At 34.9% G+C, this 19188-nt stretch overlaps 1 protein-coding gene across 1 annotated transcript in view; it reads left to right on the top strand.

Moving 5' to 3' along the window:
- The window catches only part of LOC122026409 (serine/threonine-protein phosphatase 2A 65 kDa regulatory subunit A beta isoform-like), a 28626-nt gene extending 13681 nt beyond the window's left edge, over window positions 1-14945 (top strand). Inside the window, exons 4-13 of the mRNA XM_042585146.1 lie at window positions 6892-7004; window positions 7210-7289; window positions 7365-7506; window positions 7623-7703; window positions 8514-8618; window positions 11775-11957; window positions 12819-12911; window positions 14231-14370; window positions 14453-14519; window positions 14607-14945. Coding sequence (XP_042441080.1) covers window positions 6892-7004; window positions 7210-7289; window positions 7365-7506; window positions 7623-7703; window positions 8514-8618; window positions 11775-11957; window positions 12819-12911; window positions 14231-14370; window positions 14453-14519; window positions 14607-14726 — 1124 coding nt within the window. The 3' untranslated portion in view covers window positions 14727-14945. The remainder of the gene's footprint in view (window positions 1-6891; window positions 7005-7209; window positions 7290-7364; window positions 7507-7622; window positions 7704-8513; window positions 8619-11774; window positions 11958-12818; window positions 12912-14230; window positions 14371-14452; window positions 14520-14606) is intronic.
- Window positions 14946-19188: the final 4243 nt, after the last annotated feature.

Genomic DNA, 19188 nt, shown 5'->3' with positions numbered 1-19188 from the left:
TTCAAAATCTCTTTGTAGATATGCTTTTGGCAAATATAAGGAAAAGGAGCATCTTACTTCTTTAGATTATAAAATTCTAGTAGTAATCTATTGTCTAGAAGCTTTTGTACTATTCATATGTAGTAAACCTGAGATTACACTTAGAACAGACTGTGAAGCTATAGTAAAATATAGCCAGTAAACTAAAGAAACTCGAAAAGGACTTGGCTCTAAAAGATGGATAAAATTTAGATGCTATTCTCAATAAAGAGTTAAAATTAAATGGGAACATATTAAAGGAACTAATAATTTCTTAGCTGATACTTTATCCCACTTCTTAACTTGATGTGTTTCATTTCAGGAATGGACAAACAAAAGAAAGTTCGAACTTATGGTTTTAAAATCATGAAATTTGGTATACATGAACTTTCTCAATACTCCAGAAAAGAAGATACTTTTCAGTTCTCCATAAGAGCTCAACTTGATCCAGTATATTAATGTCTGATTGACAATGTCTGGAATATACCAACTTCTCCAGGAATAGCTAATCAGAAAATAGCTATTATTAATGCCCTTTCTAATTACTTCTTGACTATCTTACAAAAACCTTTGGGCAAAAAGTTGTCTTGTTATGCTATTCTGTCAGGTCCTTATGCCGGACTATATACCAACTGGGAGGAAGTTAAGGTACTTTTACCTGAAGAAAATAAACCTTCATATAAAGGCTTCTACTCAATAGATGAAGCCTATAACTTACTGAGAACTACTTTAGGCTCAAACTTTATCATTAGCCCATTACTACAGACCGATGGAAAGATGTAAGAAGATAAGTCTTACTTAATGGCAGCAACACTTCCTACTCCTGTCAGACTTAATACTGATTTATTATCGGTTCCACAAAAACCGATAACTTAGCAATCACTTTAAATACTTCAAGCCAACAAAGGAAGAAAAGATACTTTATTTTCTATCAATACTTTGCTAGAAGATATACGTACTTACATCCAAAGTATGTGTGATACCACTTCCTAGAACTGGAAGAAGCACTTAACTAAATCCTACATCAGGAATCACTATTACTTATGGGGAAAAATATACTTACAAAATTACTTGTACCAAGGCTTTCCCTCAATGTTCTAAACCAGACATGACAGACTTGGGCTGTAAATGTCAGTTACTTTACTCTTTCATAAAAGCTAATATCCATTATGAACAATTTAAACAGAAGAATCATAAAGGAAGACTTATTACTCCCTTTACTTTAATGAACTATGGACTTCTACAACAACTTTGGATTCAAGATTTGGACTCCATACAAACTTTTCCTAAACTACTCGGGAGAATTGTTCAACATATACTTGAAGAAAAAGAAGCTCTAGTTTTGTGCACTTTTGATAGTTCTCCGCCTGAATGGAGACTTACAAACTGAGCTAGCTAGACATTTAATGAAACTTGATGTACAAGGACTTAATATTCAATTACTGCCATTTGAAAGAGAATGGACTTCTCCAAAAGCACTTGAAGAACAACTTAAGCATTGGAGAGCTTCTATTCAAGGAAGTTCTTGACTCTGGGATCCTTATCAAGATCTATTGGAGTATACTTTGGCCGGAGAAACCTTCACGGAAAAAATTTATTGGCCTAAAAACTTCAGCACGTTGTTTTTTTCATTTGACTACTCCACTCAACATTTAATCCTTTGCCAATTTTACCAGAAGAAAAATACGGCATGGTTCGAAAAATAAAAAACAAAAACACCATCAACTACAATTTCTACATCTACATTACCACCCTCCATGGGCTCTGTTGAAGAAGCCAATCTAATCAATATGATGGAATTATGACGACAGCCATGGCGACATACAATAAACGTAAGCAGTGACGTCAATCAGCACTTATGCTTTGGAAACGTCAGCCATGACGATCAAAAGCACTCCTAACCAGCATGAGTTAGCATCCAAAACCCTCTCATCCTCTCTATAAAAGCCCCTTTCTCCTCTCCTCCAAGCAAGCAAGAGACACAAGAGAAGCAGAACCACCTCCAAAGCAAACTCTCTCCTCTTCTTTCCTCTCCTCTCCTCACTACTCTCTCTAACCTTGTAATGCCCTACTAAACCTGTAAGTCTTCATATAGTTTTCTTTTCGCAATCTGTACATTATGCTTGTATATCAGTATTGTATTTTCATGGCCGAGTAAAATATTGTCTCTAAGCCTTAGGGCTTTGCTTTCTTCATCTCTAAGTCAAGAGCCCTCGGTCCTTATCGGAGTATACCTTTATAGAAACGTAACTAGCTAAGAGAGAAAACGAAATTGTAACCCTTCAATTTTGTAAATCCTGCGTTGGCTAAGGCAATTAGCAGAGTGCTACTGTAAGACTTGAAGATAGCCGTGGTAAGAAACCAAAGGACTACTAACCATTCTAGAGGCTCTCTACTAGGTGAGGCTCACTGGTGAGATTTAGTGAGAAGAAGCCAAAAAAAAAAAACTAAGGTTTAGAGCCATTACACAGTCAAGAAACATCCAATAGCAAACCACAAAAACCACAAAATTGAAACCTAGCCGAAACCCAAATTGAAGCCTTAAACTTTTCTAGCCGAAACCTAAATTGAAGCTTTAAACTTGGTATCAGAGCAACAAGAACTTGGACTGTCAGTAGTAAACCAGACTTTGTACGAATACAATTTCAAGGAAGTTAGACTATCTAGATCTTGCCTTAAAATACTGGTGCATACTTTACATTCTGATTAGGCACACTTAAACTGGTTAACTAATTTACTTTTAAGTCTAGGACTGTCTTTATAAACTCGTTGTCAACTTTTAGAACAAAAGGTGGAAAACCTAGTTGTACACCAACTTCAACAACAAAAACTTTTATCAGAAGTATTAAGAAATCTTGATTACTTTTAAAGTATCTCAAAATTTAGTAACACAAACGGTACAAACGAAACTATCTCCTTTACATAAGAAAACCCAAAACATAGATACAGACTCAAAACAACTATTACTTCAATCAAAAGATTTGATTGTAAGCAACAAAATTCAACTTTATGAAAAACTCGAAACTTTACATCATTTACTAGAAGAAATCAAATATAAATGAACAAATTGAAATATGAAAATTCACATTATGATGAAGCTGTAAACTACACAACACAATTTTCTACTACCAAGGAAGACAGTTATTGCCAAATAGAACTTACTGGAAAAGGGGATCAAATACAAATACAACAAAATAACACTATAGTAGAAAATTGGTTTGTGTAGTCTACAACTTCATCATAATTTGAATTTTCATATTTCAATTTGTTCATTTATATTTGATTTATTCTAGTAAATGTTGTAAAGTATCGAGTTTTTCATAAAGTTGAATTTTGTTGCTTACAATCAAATCTTTTGATTGAAGTAATAGTTGTTTCGAGTCTGTATCTAAGTTTTGGGTTTCCTTATGTAAAGGAGATAGTTTCGTTTGTACTATTGGTGTTACTAAATTTTGAGATACTTTTAAGTAATCAAGATTTCTTAATACTTCTGATAAAAGTTTTTGTTGTTGAAGTTGGTGTACAACCAAGTTTTCCACCTTTTGTTCTAAAAGTTGACAATGAGTTTCTAAAGACAATCCTAGACTTAAAAGTAAATCAATTAACGAGTTTAAGCGAACGAGTTTAAGTGTGCCTTATCAAAATGTAAAGTATGCACCAGTATTTTAAGGCAAGATCTAGATAGTCTAACTTGAAATTGTATCCATACAAAGTCTGGTCTACTATTGACAGTCCAAGTTCTTGTTGCTCTGGTACCAAGTTTAAAGCTTCAATTTGGGTTTTGGCTAGGCTTCAATTTTGTGGTTTTTGTGGGATGCTATTGGGTTTTTCTTGACTGTGTAATGGCTCTAAATCTTAGTTTTTTTTGTGTAATGGCTCTAAATCTTAGTTTTTTTTTGCTTCTTCTCTCTAAATCTCACTAGTCAACCTCACCTAGTAGAGAGCCTCTAGAATGGTTAGCAGTCCTTTGGTTTCTTACCTGGCTATCTTCAGGTCTTACGGTAGCACTTTGCTGATTGCCTTACCTAGCCAGCACAAGATTTACAAAACTGAAGGGCTATAATTCCGTCGTCTCTCTTAGCTAGTTACATTTCTACAAAGATATACTCCGATAAGGACTGAGGACTTTTGACTTAGAGATGAAGAAAGCAAAGCCCTAAGGCTTAGAGACAGTATTTTTACTCAGCCATGAAAATACAATACTAATATACGAGCATAATGTATAGATTGCAGAAAGAAAATTCTATGAAGACTTACAGGTTTAGTGGGGCATTACAAGCTTACATAGACGAGAGGAGAGAGTTTGCTTTGGAGGTGTGTCTGCTTCTCATGTGTCTCTTGCTTGCTTGGAGGAGAGGAGAAAGGGGCTTTTATAGAGAGAATGAGAAGGTTCTGGATGCTGACTCATGCTGGTTAGGAGTGCTTTTGATTGTCATGGTTTACATTTTACGTTTATTGTATGTCGTCATAATTCCATCATAGTGATTAGATTGACTTCTTCAATAGAGCCCATGGAGGGTGGTAATGTAGATGTAGAAATTGTAGTTGATGGTGTTTTTGTTTTTTATTTTTCGAACCATGCCGTATTTTTCTTCTGGTAAAATTGGCAAAGGATTGAATGTTGAGTGGAGTAGTCAAACGAAAAAAACAACGTGCTGAAGTTTTTAGGCCAATAAATTTTTTCCAAGAAGGTTTCTCCGGCCAAAGTATACTCCAATAGATCTTGATAAGGATCCCAGAGCTAAGAACTTCCTTGAATAGAAGCTCTCTAATGCTTAAGTTGTTCTTAAGTGCTTTTGGAGAAGTCCATTCTCTTTCAAATGGCAGTAATTGAATATTAAGTCCTTGTTCATCAAGTTTCATTAAATGTCTAGCTGGTTTAGTTTGTAAGTTTCTCCATTCAGGAGAACTATCAAAAGTATACAAAACTAGAGTTTCTTTTTCTTTAAGTATATGTTGAACAATTCTCCCAAGTAGTTTAGGAAAAATTTGTATGGAGTCCAAATCGTGAACCCAAAGTTGTTGTAGAAGTTTATAGGTCATTAAAGTAAAGGGAGTAATAAGTCTTCCTCTATAATTCTTCTATTTAAATTGTTCATAATGGATATTAGCTTTTCTGAAAGGCATCTACAATCCAAAGTCTGTCATGTCTGGTTTAGAACATTGAGGGAAAGCCTTGGTACAAGTAATTTTGTAAGTATATTCTTTCCCGTAAGTAATAGTGATTCCTGGAGGAGGATTTTGATGGAACCAGTTAAGTGCTTCTTCCGATTCTAGGAAGTGTTTGAAAGTAGAAGTATTGCCCATACTTTGGATGTAAGTACGTATATCTTCTGGCAAAGTATTGACAGAAAATAAAGTATCTTTTCTTCCTTTGTTGGCTTGAAGTATTTTAAGTGATTGATAAATTATCGGTTTTTGTGGAACCGATAATAAATCAGTACCAAGTCGGGTAGGGGTAGGAAGTGTTGTTGCCATTAAGTAAGACTTATCTTCTTGTATCTTTCCATCGGTCTACAGTAATGGGCTAATGGTAAAGTTTAGGCCCAAAGTAGTTCTCAGTAAGTCATAGGCTTCATTGACTGAGTAGAAGCCTTTATATGAAGGCTTATTTTCTTCAGGTAAAAGTACCTTAACTTCATCCCAGTTGGCATACAGTCCGGCATAAGGACTTGAAAGAATAGCATAACAAGAAAATTTTTTGCCCAAAGGTTTTTGTAAGATAGTAAAGAAGTAATTAGAAAGGACATTACTAATAGCTATTTTCTGATTAGCTATTCCTGGAGAAGTTAGTATGTTCCAGACATTGTTGTACTGGATCAAGTTGAGTTCTTATGGAGAACTGAAAAGTATCTTCTTTTCTGGAGTATTGAGGAAGTTCATGTATACCAAATTTCATGGTTTTAAAACCATAAGTTTGAACTTTCTTTTGTTTGTCCATTCCTGAAATGAAACACATCAAGTTAACAAGCGGGATAAAGTATAAGCTAAGGAATTATTAGTTCCTTTTATACGTTCCCATTTAATTTTTAACCCTTTATTGAGAATAACATCTGTAAATTTTATCCATCTTTTAGAGCCAAGTCCTTTTCGAGTTTCTTTAGTTTGCGGGCTATATTTTACTATAGCTTCACAGTCTGTTCTAAGTGTAATCTCAGGTTTACTATAGATGAATAGCATAAAAACTTCTAGACAATAGATTACTGCTAGAATTTCATAATGTAAAGAAGTAAGATGCCCCTTTTCCTTATATTTGCCAAAAGCATATCTACAAAGAGATTCTGAAGTTTTTGGGTTGTACTTAGAAGATTGGTTAAATAAAATGCTCCACCCCATCCTATTTCACAGCCATCAGTTTCTATGACTAAATAGTCTGAGTCTAGAGGGAGTGTTAACATAGGTAAGTATTGGACCATATTCTTGATTTGTTTAACTAGACCTATATTTTGTTGGTTAAAATATCTCTGCCTTGTTTAAGATGTTTTATTATATAAAGGGCCACTGATTTTACCAATATCTTTTAAATAAGGTCTGACATAATTAAGTAATCCTAACTGATTTCTTATTCCCTAATGCTTTGCAATGTAAACCTAGTGTATCTTATTTGCTTATCACAAAGTAACTTCAACTTTGATAGAATGAAGGCTTATTTATGACACTGTTCCTGTGATTTTGGGTGTTGATTTCTCTCCGCGCCTTGGATTTTTACACCCCTCCTCGTTGATTATTTGTAAATTGCATGATTCTGGTGGCTATCTTTAGTATTGGCCAATTTCTTTAATGGAAACCATACTAATGTTACCTGGTGCTGTTGGTTTCCTTTTTCTTGTATGTCATGTATGTATAATGCTTGTTGAGTACATTTTGTGTCAGATCAAGATTCAGTCCGCTTGTTGGCTGTTGAGGGCTGTGCTGCCCTTGGGAAGTTATTGGAACCACAAGATTGTGTTGCGCACATTCTTCCAGTCATTGTTAATTTCTCCCAGGTAGATATTCCTTTTAACCAACTCGAAATAGATAAGATATATGCCATATGGTTGCATGCCTATACATATGCTTCATTTTATAACTTATGCAATTTGGTGACTGTTTTGGTTTGTGGTTCTTGTTCTTATTGCATGTTCTTTGCATAGTTCTTAGCTATTTTTTAGCACATTTCCAGATACTGTAATAAGTACACCTTTTGAATAGGATAAATCATGGCGTGTGCGCTATATGGTTGCTAATCAGTTATATGAACTTTGTGAAGCTGTTGGATCTGAACCTACAAGGTAAAGGGAATTTTGTATATCAAAAGATTACCTTTTTTTTATGCTCCATCTGAGATTATATCTTATCTATTGAAGCTCTGATTTGGTGCCTGCTTATGTACGGCTTCTTCGAGATAATGAGGCTGAAGTGCGTATAGCTGCTGCTGGAAATGTGACTAAACTTTGCTGGATCTTGAACTCTCAACTTGCAATCCAGCATATTCTCCCTTGTGTGAAGGTATGCCTAGCATGGTGGATTCATTTGATCTATGTGAGGTTCCATGGTTACCTGCCTAGAAACTATTGTTTGTTCGGCTGGCTATGTTTTGTAAGCTTTCTGTGTGCCTTCTGCAGGAATTATCATCTGATTCTTCCCAGCATGTACGCTCGGCTTTGGCTTCGGTTATTATGGGAATGGCTCCAGTCTTGGGGAAGGTATTGATACTATTTGTTTAAATTGAAGAAGGCCACAAATAGCCTTTCGAATGCATGTGTTTGCTATTTCATGATTGGTACTTTGTCTTAATTTGTTTCATGTTACTTTTATGATTCAGTACCACATTTATATAGTCATAACTAAGTGTTGGGCTTTTCTTCTGCTCTTTAAGTTTGTGTAATCAAATGGTTGTTGATTTATCATTAAGTGTTTGGCTTTCTGTTCTGCCTATGTTTGTAAACCCAAATGGATTGAATTGTTAATCTATATTTAAATGTTTGTCTTTTCTCTTATGCTTAAATTTGTGAAATTGAATGGATTGAATTGTTAATTTGGTCAAGGCTTTCCACGTATGGTGCACATTGTTGCCTTCCAGATGTAGGTTTTAATGATGGGATTATTATTTCTTCTTCTTGCTGGCTTTTGGCATGTTTTAATACGAATATATCAATTAACAATTTAATCTCATTTATAGTAGATTGTCTTTTGTCTGACAAACTTTTTGTTTGATGATAACCAAATACATTAAGCTCAATTGTCATCATCTGTAGAATAAGTCTTCTGTCAAACTATTTCTTGACCAACTTTTTCTCTTCATGTTGGTATTTTTGCCCAATTGTGCCTTCCATACCTCTATATCTACCAATATACACTTTCATATGATGGTTATCATGTAAAATTTGAATAGCGCCAGTTGAATGATTTCATGGTTTCCTTTTTTTACTTGATATTTATGTGTTAGTGTCATTTGTCATATGTTCTTGTAATATGATTGTTTCAGATATCTAACATTTGATGCATTTGTGTAGGATGCTACTATTGAACAACTTCTTCCTATTTTTCTGTCTATGCTCAAAGACGAATTCCCAGATGTTCGACTCCATATCATTAGCAAACTTGAGCAAGTTAATCAGGTGGGCGAACATTTTGGTTGACATTCTTTCCTCCTGTTTTATATGCATTCCCTTTGCAAGAAGTCCTCACTACTGCATGGAATTTCCTATCGGAACAATAGTATTCCACATTACCATTTTGTATTCTTATCTGCATATATACTATGTGGATCTGCATATAAAAGACAAATTCATACAAAGAGGAGGTTTTATTAGATTAGAGAAATCATTTTTAACACGAAGACTTCATTAGGACAAAATATATAGGCTGTTTTATACCTCAAGGTAGTTTACCTGTGGAGAATGGGATGGCATAAACAAAATGACCTTTTTAAAAATAAATTTCTTCATTGGTATGTAACACAATTTTATTTTGTTTCTATTCTTAGTACACAATATATTATGCCCAAAAGCCTATTGTAAAAGCCTAAAAAGAGATTGCTTTACATTGCTCTTGGAGTCTATGAAATAATACAAGTTTTCTCCCTTGAGTTTTGATGGAATGGAAATAAGAATTAAGTTTGGACGAAAATACCCTTAGTATATTTGTTCAATTTTTCTTTCATTTCACTCTCTCTCCTTGTTCTCTCTCATCATACTTTCTCTCTCCTTATTCTCTCTCATCACGCATTCTCTATTATTTTTTCTTTATATTCTCTCTCATCACTCACTCTCTCAGTATTTTCTCTCTTCATTCTCTCCTCATTTTCTCATCATACTTTCTCTCTCATCATATTTTCTCTCTTCTCAATCTTTCTTACCATACTCTCTCTCCATATTTCCTCTCATCACACTTTCTCTCTCTTCTTTCTCTTCCATCACTCTCTCTCTCCTCATTTTCTCTCATCACAGATTCTCTACCATTTTCTCTCTGTACTCTCTCTCATCATACACTCTCTCATTATTTTCTCTCTCTTCATTCTCTCCTTATTTTTTCATCATACTTTCTCTCTCCTCAATCTCTATTACCATACTCTCTCTCCATATTTTCTCTCATCACACTTTCTCTCTCTTCATTCTCTTCCATCACACTCTCTCTCCTCATTTTCTCTCATCACACTTTCCCTCTCTTCATTTTTTCCCATCACACTTTCTCTCTCATCACATTTCTCATCATACTTTCTCTCAATCTCTCATTTTCTCTCATCACACTTTCTCTTTCTTCATTTTTTCCTATCACTCTTTCTCTCTCAACACACTTTCTCTCTCATCATACTTTTTCTCTTCTCAATCTCTTCTACCACATTCTCTCTCCTCATTTTCTCTCATCACACACTCTCTCTTCATTTTTTCCCATCACACTTTCTCTCTCATTATTCTCTCTCATCATATATTTCTCTCACATTCAACTTTCTCTTCCATCTAATTTTTCTCTTATTTTCCTCTATGGGTAAAAAAGGAAATTTAGATTTATTCTGATTGAAAATATTCAACTAATCAAACATTATTTTTAAGAATGATACCCAAGCTCATACCCATTCTCATTCCACTATACTATGATACCCATTTTCATTCTGATTCCTAGGAGAGAACCAAACGCCACCTAAATTTAAACCCTTAAATCACCCATAACATGAAGAGAAATAAAATTTCACCCAGAGACGCAGAGGAAAAACTCTCATCAAGAGAATCAAAAGCAGAATTTATTAATTCTAAATTTGTCTTCCTATATGGAATCCTAAACTCTTTATAGATTGACTAAGACTTATTCTTCATAAAAGAAAACATCAGAATAAAACCTCTTATTAAATTTTTCTAAAAATTAAACAACTTTTAAAAAAATTCCAACGATTTTCTAAGAAATAAAATTGTCTATAAAAAATTGAATGACTTAGACAACATTGAGCTTTTCTTTTATACAGGATTTGAAAATCTTGACTTTATTAGTTATATTATTATTTGATTAAATTATAATTTATGAATTATTAAATTATAATTTTTTTGACTTGTAAATATAATGTACTAAAGTTATCAAGTTACAATTTTTAGGACTTTTAACTTAATTAAATTGATAATTAATTGATTGTTTGAAGGGGAGTCTTGACACAACGATAAAGTTGTTGTCATGTGACCTTGAGGTCACGGGTTCGAGTCACAAAAACAGTCTCTTGCAAAATGCAAGGTAAGGTTGTGTACAATTTATTCAATGTGGTCCGATCCTTCCCCGGGACTGCACTAATGAGAGCTTGGTGTACCGGCTGCCCTTTATAATTAATTGATTAATTTCTATGTGATAATTAATTTGTATTGCTTTATTGTTTTTGTTGAGGATATCTAGGCTTCAATGCTAATCTCTTCCTTCAGATTTTTCAACCCAAAATAATCTTTGGGAAATTTTTTCTTCTATGTTTCTGCAATGCTAATCTCTTCAGATTTTTCAACCCAAAATAATCTTTTGGGAAATTTTTTCTTCTATGTTTCTGCAATGCTAATCTCTTCAGATTTTTCAACCCAAAATAATCTTTTGGGAAATTTTTTCTTCTATGTTTCTTCTTGTTTCAAGTTGCAGAATTGTTTGCATGCTTTTGTGGATATCCTGTGTGAATTGCTTCTTGCTTCATGGTGTTTAAGAAAAAAAGCTTGGAAAGAGTTGGTCCAACACTTGTGAATAAGTGGAATTTGCTGTTCTAGCATAGGCAGTTATGCGATAACAAAACCTTTGGATTATTTATCAACTCATACTATGTAAACTTGTCCAGATGCTGTTTGGGTTGGGTAAAATTTGAGTTCCACCTAATTAGTTATTAGATATTTTGTCTCCTCAAATCAAATTGCAGGATCATCTTTTAGATAAGGTCCTCTTCTGTGACCTACATCTGTTGTTGCTGGATCTTAACCAGCACTTGTTGCTCCTTCAATGCACAGCGCTCTACTCAATCTATTCCATCTGGTGCACTTTTTTCTTTATTGTAGTTGTTAGACTGGCTTTTCCCCCTAGTTTGGAGTTCATCTAGCAATGAGTTTTGGTTGGCAAAGGGGCTATTATTCCATGTATTTAACATAAACCACGGGTCCATGGGACGATTATTATATTTGAACCACTAAAATGATTGTTAAGATAGTTTTTACTACTTTCTTGTTATGCTTGAAAATGCTGTATCTATTGCTTGGCTGTTTAATGCTGAAAAAATTGTTTCTGAAAACTTCATCTGACCACTAGGTAGGTATGTTATGCAGGTAATTGGAATTGATCTGCTTTCCCAGTCTTTGCTGCCAGCTATTGTTGAGCTTGCAGAAGATAGACACTGGCGAGTTCGGCTTGCCATAATTGAGTATATCCCTCTGTTGGCGAGTCAGTTGGGAATTGGTTTTTTCAATGATAAACTTGGTGCTCTTTGCATGCAGTGGCTTGAGGATAAGGTATCCTATTTTATGTCACTGCTTGACTCAAATTCCATTGGGCCTTTGACTCTCTGCTTTTGTTTCTGGCGATGGGCAGTATCATGTCTATTTGCAGGAATGATTTTATTCTTGTTTTGACTAAATACCCTTGTTTGAAAATTGCCATGTTTCCCATTGTTTCATTGTCACTATTGCCCCTGAGCTCCTACATTCCATCCCATAGATAAATGTGCATGTGATCACTTAATGGTGATTTAGCCTTGTAGAGTCCAATGGAGGGACAAGACTCATCCCAAATTATTCGCATAAACATGACTTGATGATAATATGCATGTGATATTTTTGCATATTTGATGTCTATAAAAGATTTTGGTTATAAGTTGCTGATATGAAATCCTAAACTGCCTTTTTTGCTTGTAGGGTTGACGTTCTTGTTTTATTAATTTCAAAATGTTCATAAAGTTGAAGCGTGCATGTAATTTAAATTAACTTTTCAAATTGATCTATCTGTCTATTTTTATTGGGTTTAAAGTGTTGTGCATACGTCTGAATTTGATTTGCAAGTCTGTGTGCTTTCAACATTACACAGAGTATGGTTTGTCTTGGTACCTCTTGCAATCTCGAGTTCCACTATCTTTATGCTTGTTTACCAAGGCACTACAGGAAAAATAAGCAATCTTTTTTTCTCACAAGACACTTGATTGCCTACTTAATCAAGGAAATGGATTGCTGTGACACTTAACCTGTAAACTGTGGAATAAAATGAACAGAAGTGCTATGGAAGATCATCTATCGATGCCTCTTTTTTGTATCAGATGAGCCATCATGCGTTCATAGACTTCTGTTTAATCACCTCGTAACTTCATTAAATTCTCACAGGTCTTCTCTATTCGAGAGGCAGCTGCTAATAACTTAAAGCGACTCGCTGAGGAATTTGGCCCAGAATGGGCGATGCAACACATAGTGCCACAGGTATTTAATTACACAATACATTTCCTCCTTCCATGTTTCTGTTGTCTTCCGCCTATCCAAGTGTATGATTGCTGCTGTTATCTGTTCTAAACTAATCTGTAAACTCAATTCTTATAGCTGTGCAATCATAAATTTCTTCCTGATTGTCAAGCTTGGTGACTCATAGAGGAGTTGGTCAGTTCAAATTTGGCTATAATGGTAAAATAGCAGCATTGACCAATTTGCTGCATATAACCTAACAGATTTTGTTAAGTACACTGCTTTTGCATTTTTTAGAGGTTCACATAGTAAGTGTTTATTTTTACAATTTAAACATTGACATACTATATCCTACTGGTTCAGTAGAGGCCTTGTTGCACTGGTATATATGACAAGGGTTTATCAATTTGTTCTAGTGGCAATCCATTGGACAACACAACTAAGATGGGTGTATAAATGCCGTGAGCTGCCAGATTTATGCCGTCTTCATGCCTTGTGCATGCAATTGTAAAATATCCTTGTCAAATCACATCTTTTGTTTTAGTACCATCTCTAGTCCTTCTGAACCTGTGGGAAGGAAAAAAAAATGCATAGTTAATTATCATTCCTGCTGTGGGTAGCATGCAATAGTGTGGCAGTAGAAGGCTTATAAGCTGCTGTTTGTCGATGCCTGGCATTTAGTATAAGCTGCTCTATGTCGATGCCTGGCATTTAGTCCAACATGTTGGTACTGGCAGAAAAAAGGTTTATCAGCTGGTCCTTCCTTTGTGTCCATCATTTACTCCAATTTCTTGTTCCATATCAGTTCTCTGCCCTCTTGTTAAATTGCTTAAATCTTTTTGCTTTTCCATGAACCAACTACAAAACTTTGTTCAAGATTTGCATCCTATTTTTCTGGCATCTCTTATTTCTCACAAAAAAATTGCCAGTTCTCCTGGCACCATAGAATTTACAGTCTTCTGTAAATCTGCAAAAGAACCATAGAATTGGTATCTACAGTATGCTCCTGGCACCGTTTCCATTTCCCTATGCGATTTGTTTAGTGAGCACTAAAATTTAACACTATCCCCAATTCTATTTTACCACTATGCCTATGTATCATTTCCCTATTTCATCTTGGTGTATCAACACTAACCATTTTGATCAATTTGCCCTCTTAAGGGATGAGATTTTTCTCTTCGGCATTCTCTCTACCCTAAAAGTTGTTGGTACTTGTCATGCAAATTAATTTCATGATTAATAATATCTTACACAGTACTTTCATATAAAATTCAAGGTTGGTTGCTCTTATTTGATTATTTTATTTATTCAAGAATCTAACATTCTGTCGCTTTTACTAGTTGCTGGATAAAATAAACAACCAACATTATCTGCATCGCATGACCATCCTACAAGCAATCTCTCTTCTAGCTCCTGTCTTGGGTTCTAGTATAACTTGGCAAAAGCTTTTGCCTGTAATCATTACTGCCTCAAAGGACGGGTAAACTAACAAATAAAGTAGCTTATTTCTTATTTTTCAAAATTTACTGATCATCACTTGTGTCATTCCTTGGCGAATCCAGGGTTCCAAACGTTAAATTCAATGTGGCGAAGATCCTCCAGTTGCTCATACCTATATTTGACTACTCTGTAAGCATTAATAGAATGTCAGCTGAGCTTCTGTATCAGTTATCTCTCAATATGTTTTGATCAGTCAATTCTGGTAACTTATCACAGGTGGTGGAGCAGACTGTCCGCCCATGTCTTGTTGAACTTAGCGAGGACCCAGACGTCGATGTGAGGTATTTTGCCAACCAAGCACTTCAGTCTTGTGATTCAGTGATGATGTCAAGCTAGAGAGTGCTCTAGCACCAAATTCTGTGTTTGTTTCTCAATGCTCCATTTCAGAGTTCTGATGAGATGTAATATTTATGATGTGTTACTAATCATGATAAGTTGTGATATCGCGTACTTGTCGCAATAGCCTATTGCGTGCCTTGCCTTTTTGAGCGGTGAATTTTAGAAACAAGATGATTTTGTTTTTCTATCATTTAGAGATATGGTGCATTGGAACTACTTGTCATGTGCATATGTTTGATTGTTGTTTGATACTTGGGTTAATTACCACTTATTGAACTGTACTAAGGAGCTTGTTGCAGGATCTTTGCTCCAGCATTTGGAAGAAAGCATTTGCTAGATGTAATCTCAAATCAATAGGCAAGGGTTTCAATGTGATGAACAAGGGTGAAGAACGGGAAGTCGATCGGCGAGTGCTTCAACAAAGGCTGGAGCAGGGAACTGGGCAGAACTGATTGAGGAGAGGTCACAAAGTATTTAGACAGTTGATGCGACCTTAATTCAAGAATGAGCTCCGGATAGAGCTAATAGCTGGACTTGTTTAGTAGTTAACACTATTAAATTGAATGGTTAGAGTATTTAAGAGCAAAAATAATTTGCGGAAGTTTGCTAGGGCAAAACTTGCTCGCAAGAGAGGAAGAGAGTTGAAGATGATAATTGGGGGTGAGAAATTCAAGTTAATTAGAGTCATCAACTATTGGATCTTAGGTGTACTAGAGGGAGCCCCTAGGGCGTAGTGCAGCTGGTTCCCAGGAGGTAAAATTGTTTCCTTGGGCATGGGTTCGAATTGTGGGGTTGACAACCATGAAATACCCTCCTTTGGGGGCTTGCTGTGTACTTGATTTATTTGTCTATATTTTACTGCGGAGCCAACGATATTGGGTCGTTTGAGGTAGGGGTCTCCAACATCGATCCGCCAATCTGATTCGAGTCCATTCGAAAAATATTGAGTTCAGATTAGGAGTTTTTGAGTTTATTTGGGAAGTATTTAGGTTATGTTAGGACAATTTAGGATTTAGTAGATTTTTTAAAATTAAATAAAATTTTATTTTAAAAATTAATATGTTTTTTTATATCAATATTAAGACTAATATGATAATAATAAATTATTGAAATAAAAATAAAAAATTATAGAAAAATAGAAGAAAAAAATATTTTTATTTGGATTATTGATACAAGCACACGTGTAGAATAGAGAAGACTTGGGTGTATCAAATTACAATTAAATTATTAAACATCTCTACGTAGAATAAGGATGATTCGGATCATCTCTCAACGAATGTAACGATGTATAATAGTTCTTAGGATTGATTGTTGCTTTGGATTTTTGACATGAAAATGAAGGAGTGTGAATTTGAGTGTTAAAACTACGAATTAAAATAGTAATACATGTAATGAAAACTTAAACTATAATTGTAAAGGAATTAAAGACAACGCAAAAGCATTAAACAACTAAGCATGTAAACAAATCTAAAACAATTAACAAACCCTAATCTAATTACATTCAAACGAAGAATAAATATCATGAAAACATAAAACTTACTAACAAAGCATTGCAAAAATTAAACTAAAGAAATTGTATCAACTAAATCTATTCAATGGAGGAGATAATTCATCAAACACATTCTAAGATAAATCAAAGTGAAACAAACGCATGCAATTTGAAATTTGGGAGGTCAATTTGATAGGAGCATTCAACATCATAATCAACGCTAACCAACCAACAATAAACACAAAATAATCCAAAGAGGAGAGTGGAAGAGGACTGTCAGAAGTAAAGAGGGGTTGTGAAGAAATTAATAGATAGAGGAAAGAAATAATATAAAGTTTTTTGATAATCTTATTACTAAAGCCAATAGACTTATTTATACAAATTATTCAAAATAATAATGGAAAGATTAAATAAGGCATACAATCATAATAATTATAAACATAGTAATATAATAGACTTGGAAATATTATTTTTCCTATTTGATTCATGTCAATCTTGATTGTGTGTCCACTATAATAAATCTCAATTGATTGAAATTAATTAAAAATTATTTCCATTATTGTCATTACCCGGCGACAAACTCAACGGGAGTGCCTGAACGTTGAGTTTGAGTGCTAACTTGGTGAAACGTTGAATAGATAATGACTTAGTAAATATATCAACAATTTGATCTTCCGTAGAGATATAAGAAATCGAAAGTTGTCGAGTCGCCACACGCTCACGAACAAAATGAAAATCAATCTCTACATGCTTGATACGAGAATGAAAAACAGGATTTGTCACAAGACAAGTTGCTCCAATATTATCACACTATATTTTAGGCATAGCAGTTGGGAAAAAGTGTAATTCTAAAAGAAGAGATTGTAGCCAAATAATTTCTGCGTTACGTTAGCAATAACTTTATATTCAGCTTCAGTACTCGAGCAAGAGACGGTAGGTTGCTTCTTTGAAAGCCAGGAAATAAGATTTCGCCCAAGAAATATAGCATATCCACTAGTAGAACGTCTATCTTCGAGAGATCCAGCCCAATTTACATTACTGTAGGCATTCAACTCTCGTGAAGACTGGCGATATAAAAGAAGATCGTCTAGAATAGTACCTTTGAGATATCGAAGAATTCTCTTAACACCTCCCAATGATGTTTAGTAGGAGCATGCATAAATTGACAGGCACGACTCACAGCGAAAGTAATATCGGATCATGTAATTGTGACATATTGTAGGGCACCAACAATACTACGGTAGATCTGGGGTCAGACATCGAAGAGGGGGATGAAGGTGTAGTGAAACCATCCTCAATGATTGGTGTGGAGATAGGATGTGCACCATCCATTTTAGCTCGTTGTAAGAGCCTAGTAATGTATTTGCTCTAAGAGAGAAGACAACCTTCAGAATGTGAGAGAAACTCTATACCAAGGAAAAAATAAGCATTGCCAAGATCTCGAATAGAAAACTCTTGACGAAGAAGATGTAGTAAAGTAATAATGTCGTTTTGATCACTACTAGTTATTAATATATCATCCACATAAATCAGAATAAATATTGAAAATTCCTTATTACATTTGTAGAATAGGGAATAGTCTATTTTTGAGCCAAAAAATTCCTAAGTATGAAGCCAGGTAGATAGACAATGAAACCATGCACGAGGTGCTTGTCGAAGACCATATGTAGACTTCTGAAGTTGACACACATGTGTTGAAAGTTGCGGGTGGATAAATCCAGGAGGTTGCTTCATATAAACAGTTTCTTCAAGGTGTCCATGAAGGAAAGTATTGGAAACATCTAATTGACGTATTGGCCAATTGGAGCTTACAGTTATAGATAATAGCAATCTGATAGTTGTAATTTTGACGACTAGACTAAAAATATCATTGAAGTCAATACCTGCCTGTTGATTAAAACCTTAAGCAACAAGGTGAGCTTTGTAACATTCAATAGAACCATCTACACGATACTTAATTTGGTAAACTCATTTAGAGACCACAATATTCATAGATGGGGTACGAGGGACTAAGCTCCAGGTTGCATTATGAAGAAAAACATCAAATTCTATAGGCAGTACGCCAATTTGGATCTTTGACTGCCTGTGTAAAACTAGAAGGTTCAACAAAATTTGAAGAAGCAATAAGAGCACGTGGAAGAGCATAGCGAGTGGAAACTGGTTGACATCGTGCATAAATATTGCTTAGAGGAAGCATCTGCCGAGAAATATCATCATCATAGCTACTCGGAGATGAGTGGTTAGACGGATGAGAATCAGAACTAGAGAGTGGATCACCACTAGCCGCTGAGTCTATAGGAACTTGTGGAGATGGAGCAGGACCCAAGATATCATCCCCCCTTGTACTTTTAATATGTCATGATGAATCAATATGTGGGGCTTCTAGTATATTGCTTGGTGATATTAGATAGTTGCCTTGATTATCTGAAGGAGGATCTGAGATAGTAACTGCAAACGGAAATAGAGATTCATCAAAAGTAACATGTCGAGAAATATATATTCGACCCGTTGAAATATGGAGGCAACGGTACTCATGATGCAAATTACTATAACCAAGGAAAACACATTGTAAAGAGCGAGGGTTTAACTTGTGTTTAAAGTAAGGTCGTAGCCAAGGATAATATGCGCAACCAAAGATACGAAAGAAGGAGTAATCTGGAAGACAATTATAAAGTCTTTCCAAGAAACACTTATTTTGAAGTAGTAGAGTGAGTAAATGATTAATAAGATAGATTACGGTTTGCACGACATCATCCCAAAATTTAAGTGGAATCGAGGTATGATTAAGAAGAACTAAGGCAATTTCAACCATATAACGATGTTTTCTCTCAGTGGATCCATTTTGTTCAGGAGTGTGGAGACAAAAAACTCGATGGATGATGCTAGAGGAAGTAAGATGACGATGAAGCGCTTGATACTCTCCACCCCAATTAGAATTAAGGGAGAGGATTTTACGATCAAAATAACGCT

The sequence above is a fragment of the Zingiber officinale genome, chromosome 10A, assembly GCF_018446385.1.
Source record: "Zingiber officinale cultivar Zhangliang chromosome 10A, Zo_v1.1, whole genome shotgun sequence".
In the NCBI taxonomy this organism is placed as follows: Eukaryota; Viridiplantae; Streptophyta; class Magnoliopsida; order Zingiberales; family Zingiberaceae; genus Zingiber; species Zingiber officinale.
Note: the sequence above shows the minus strand (reverse complement) of the source record. Positions and strands in the feature narration are given on the sequence as shown.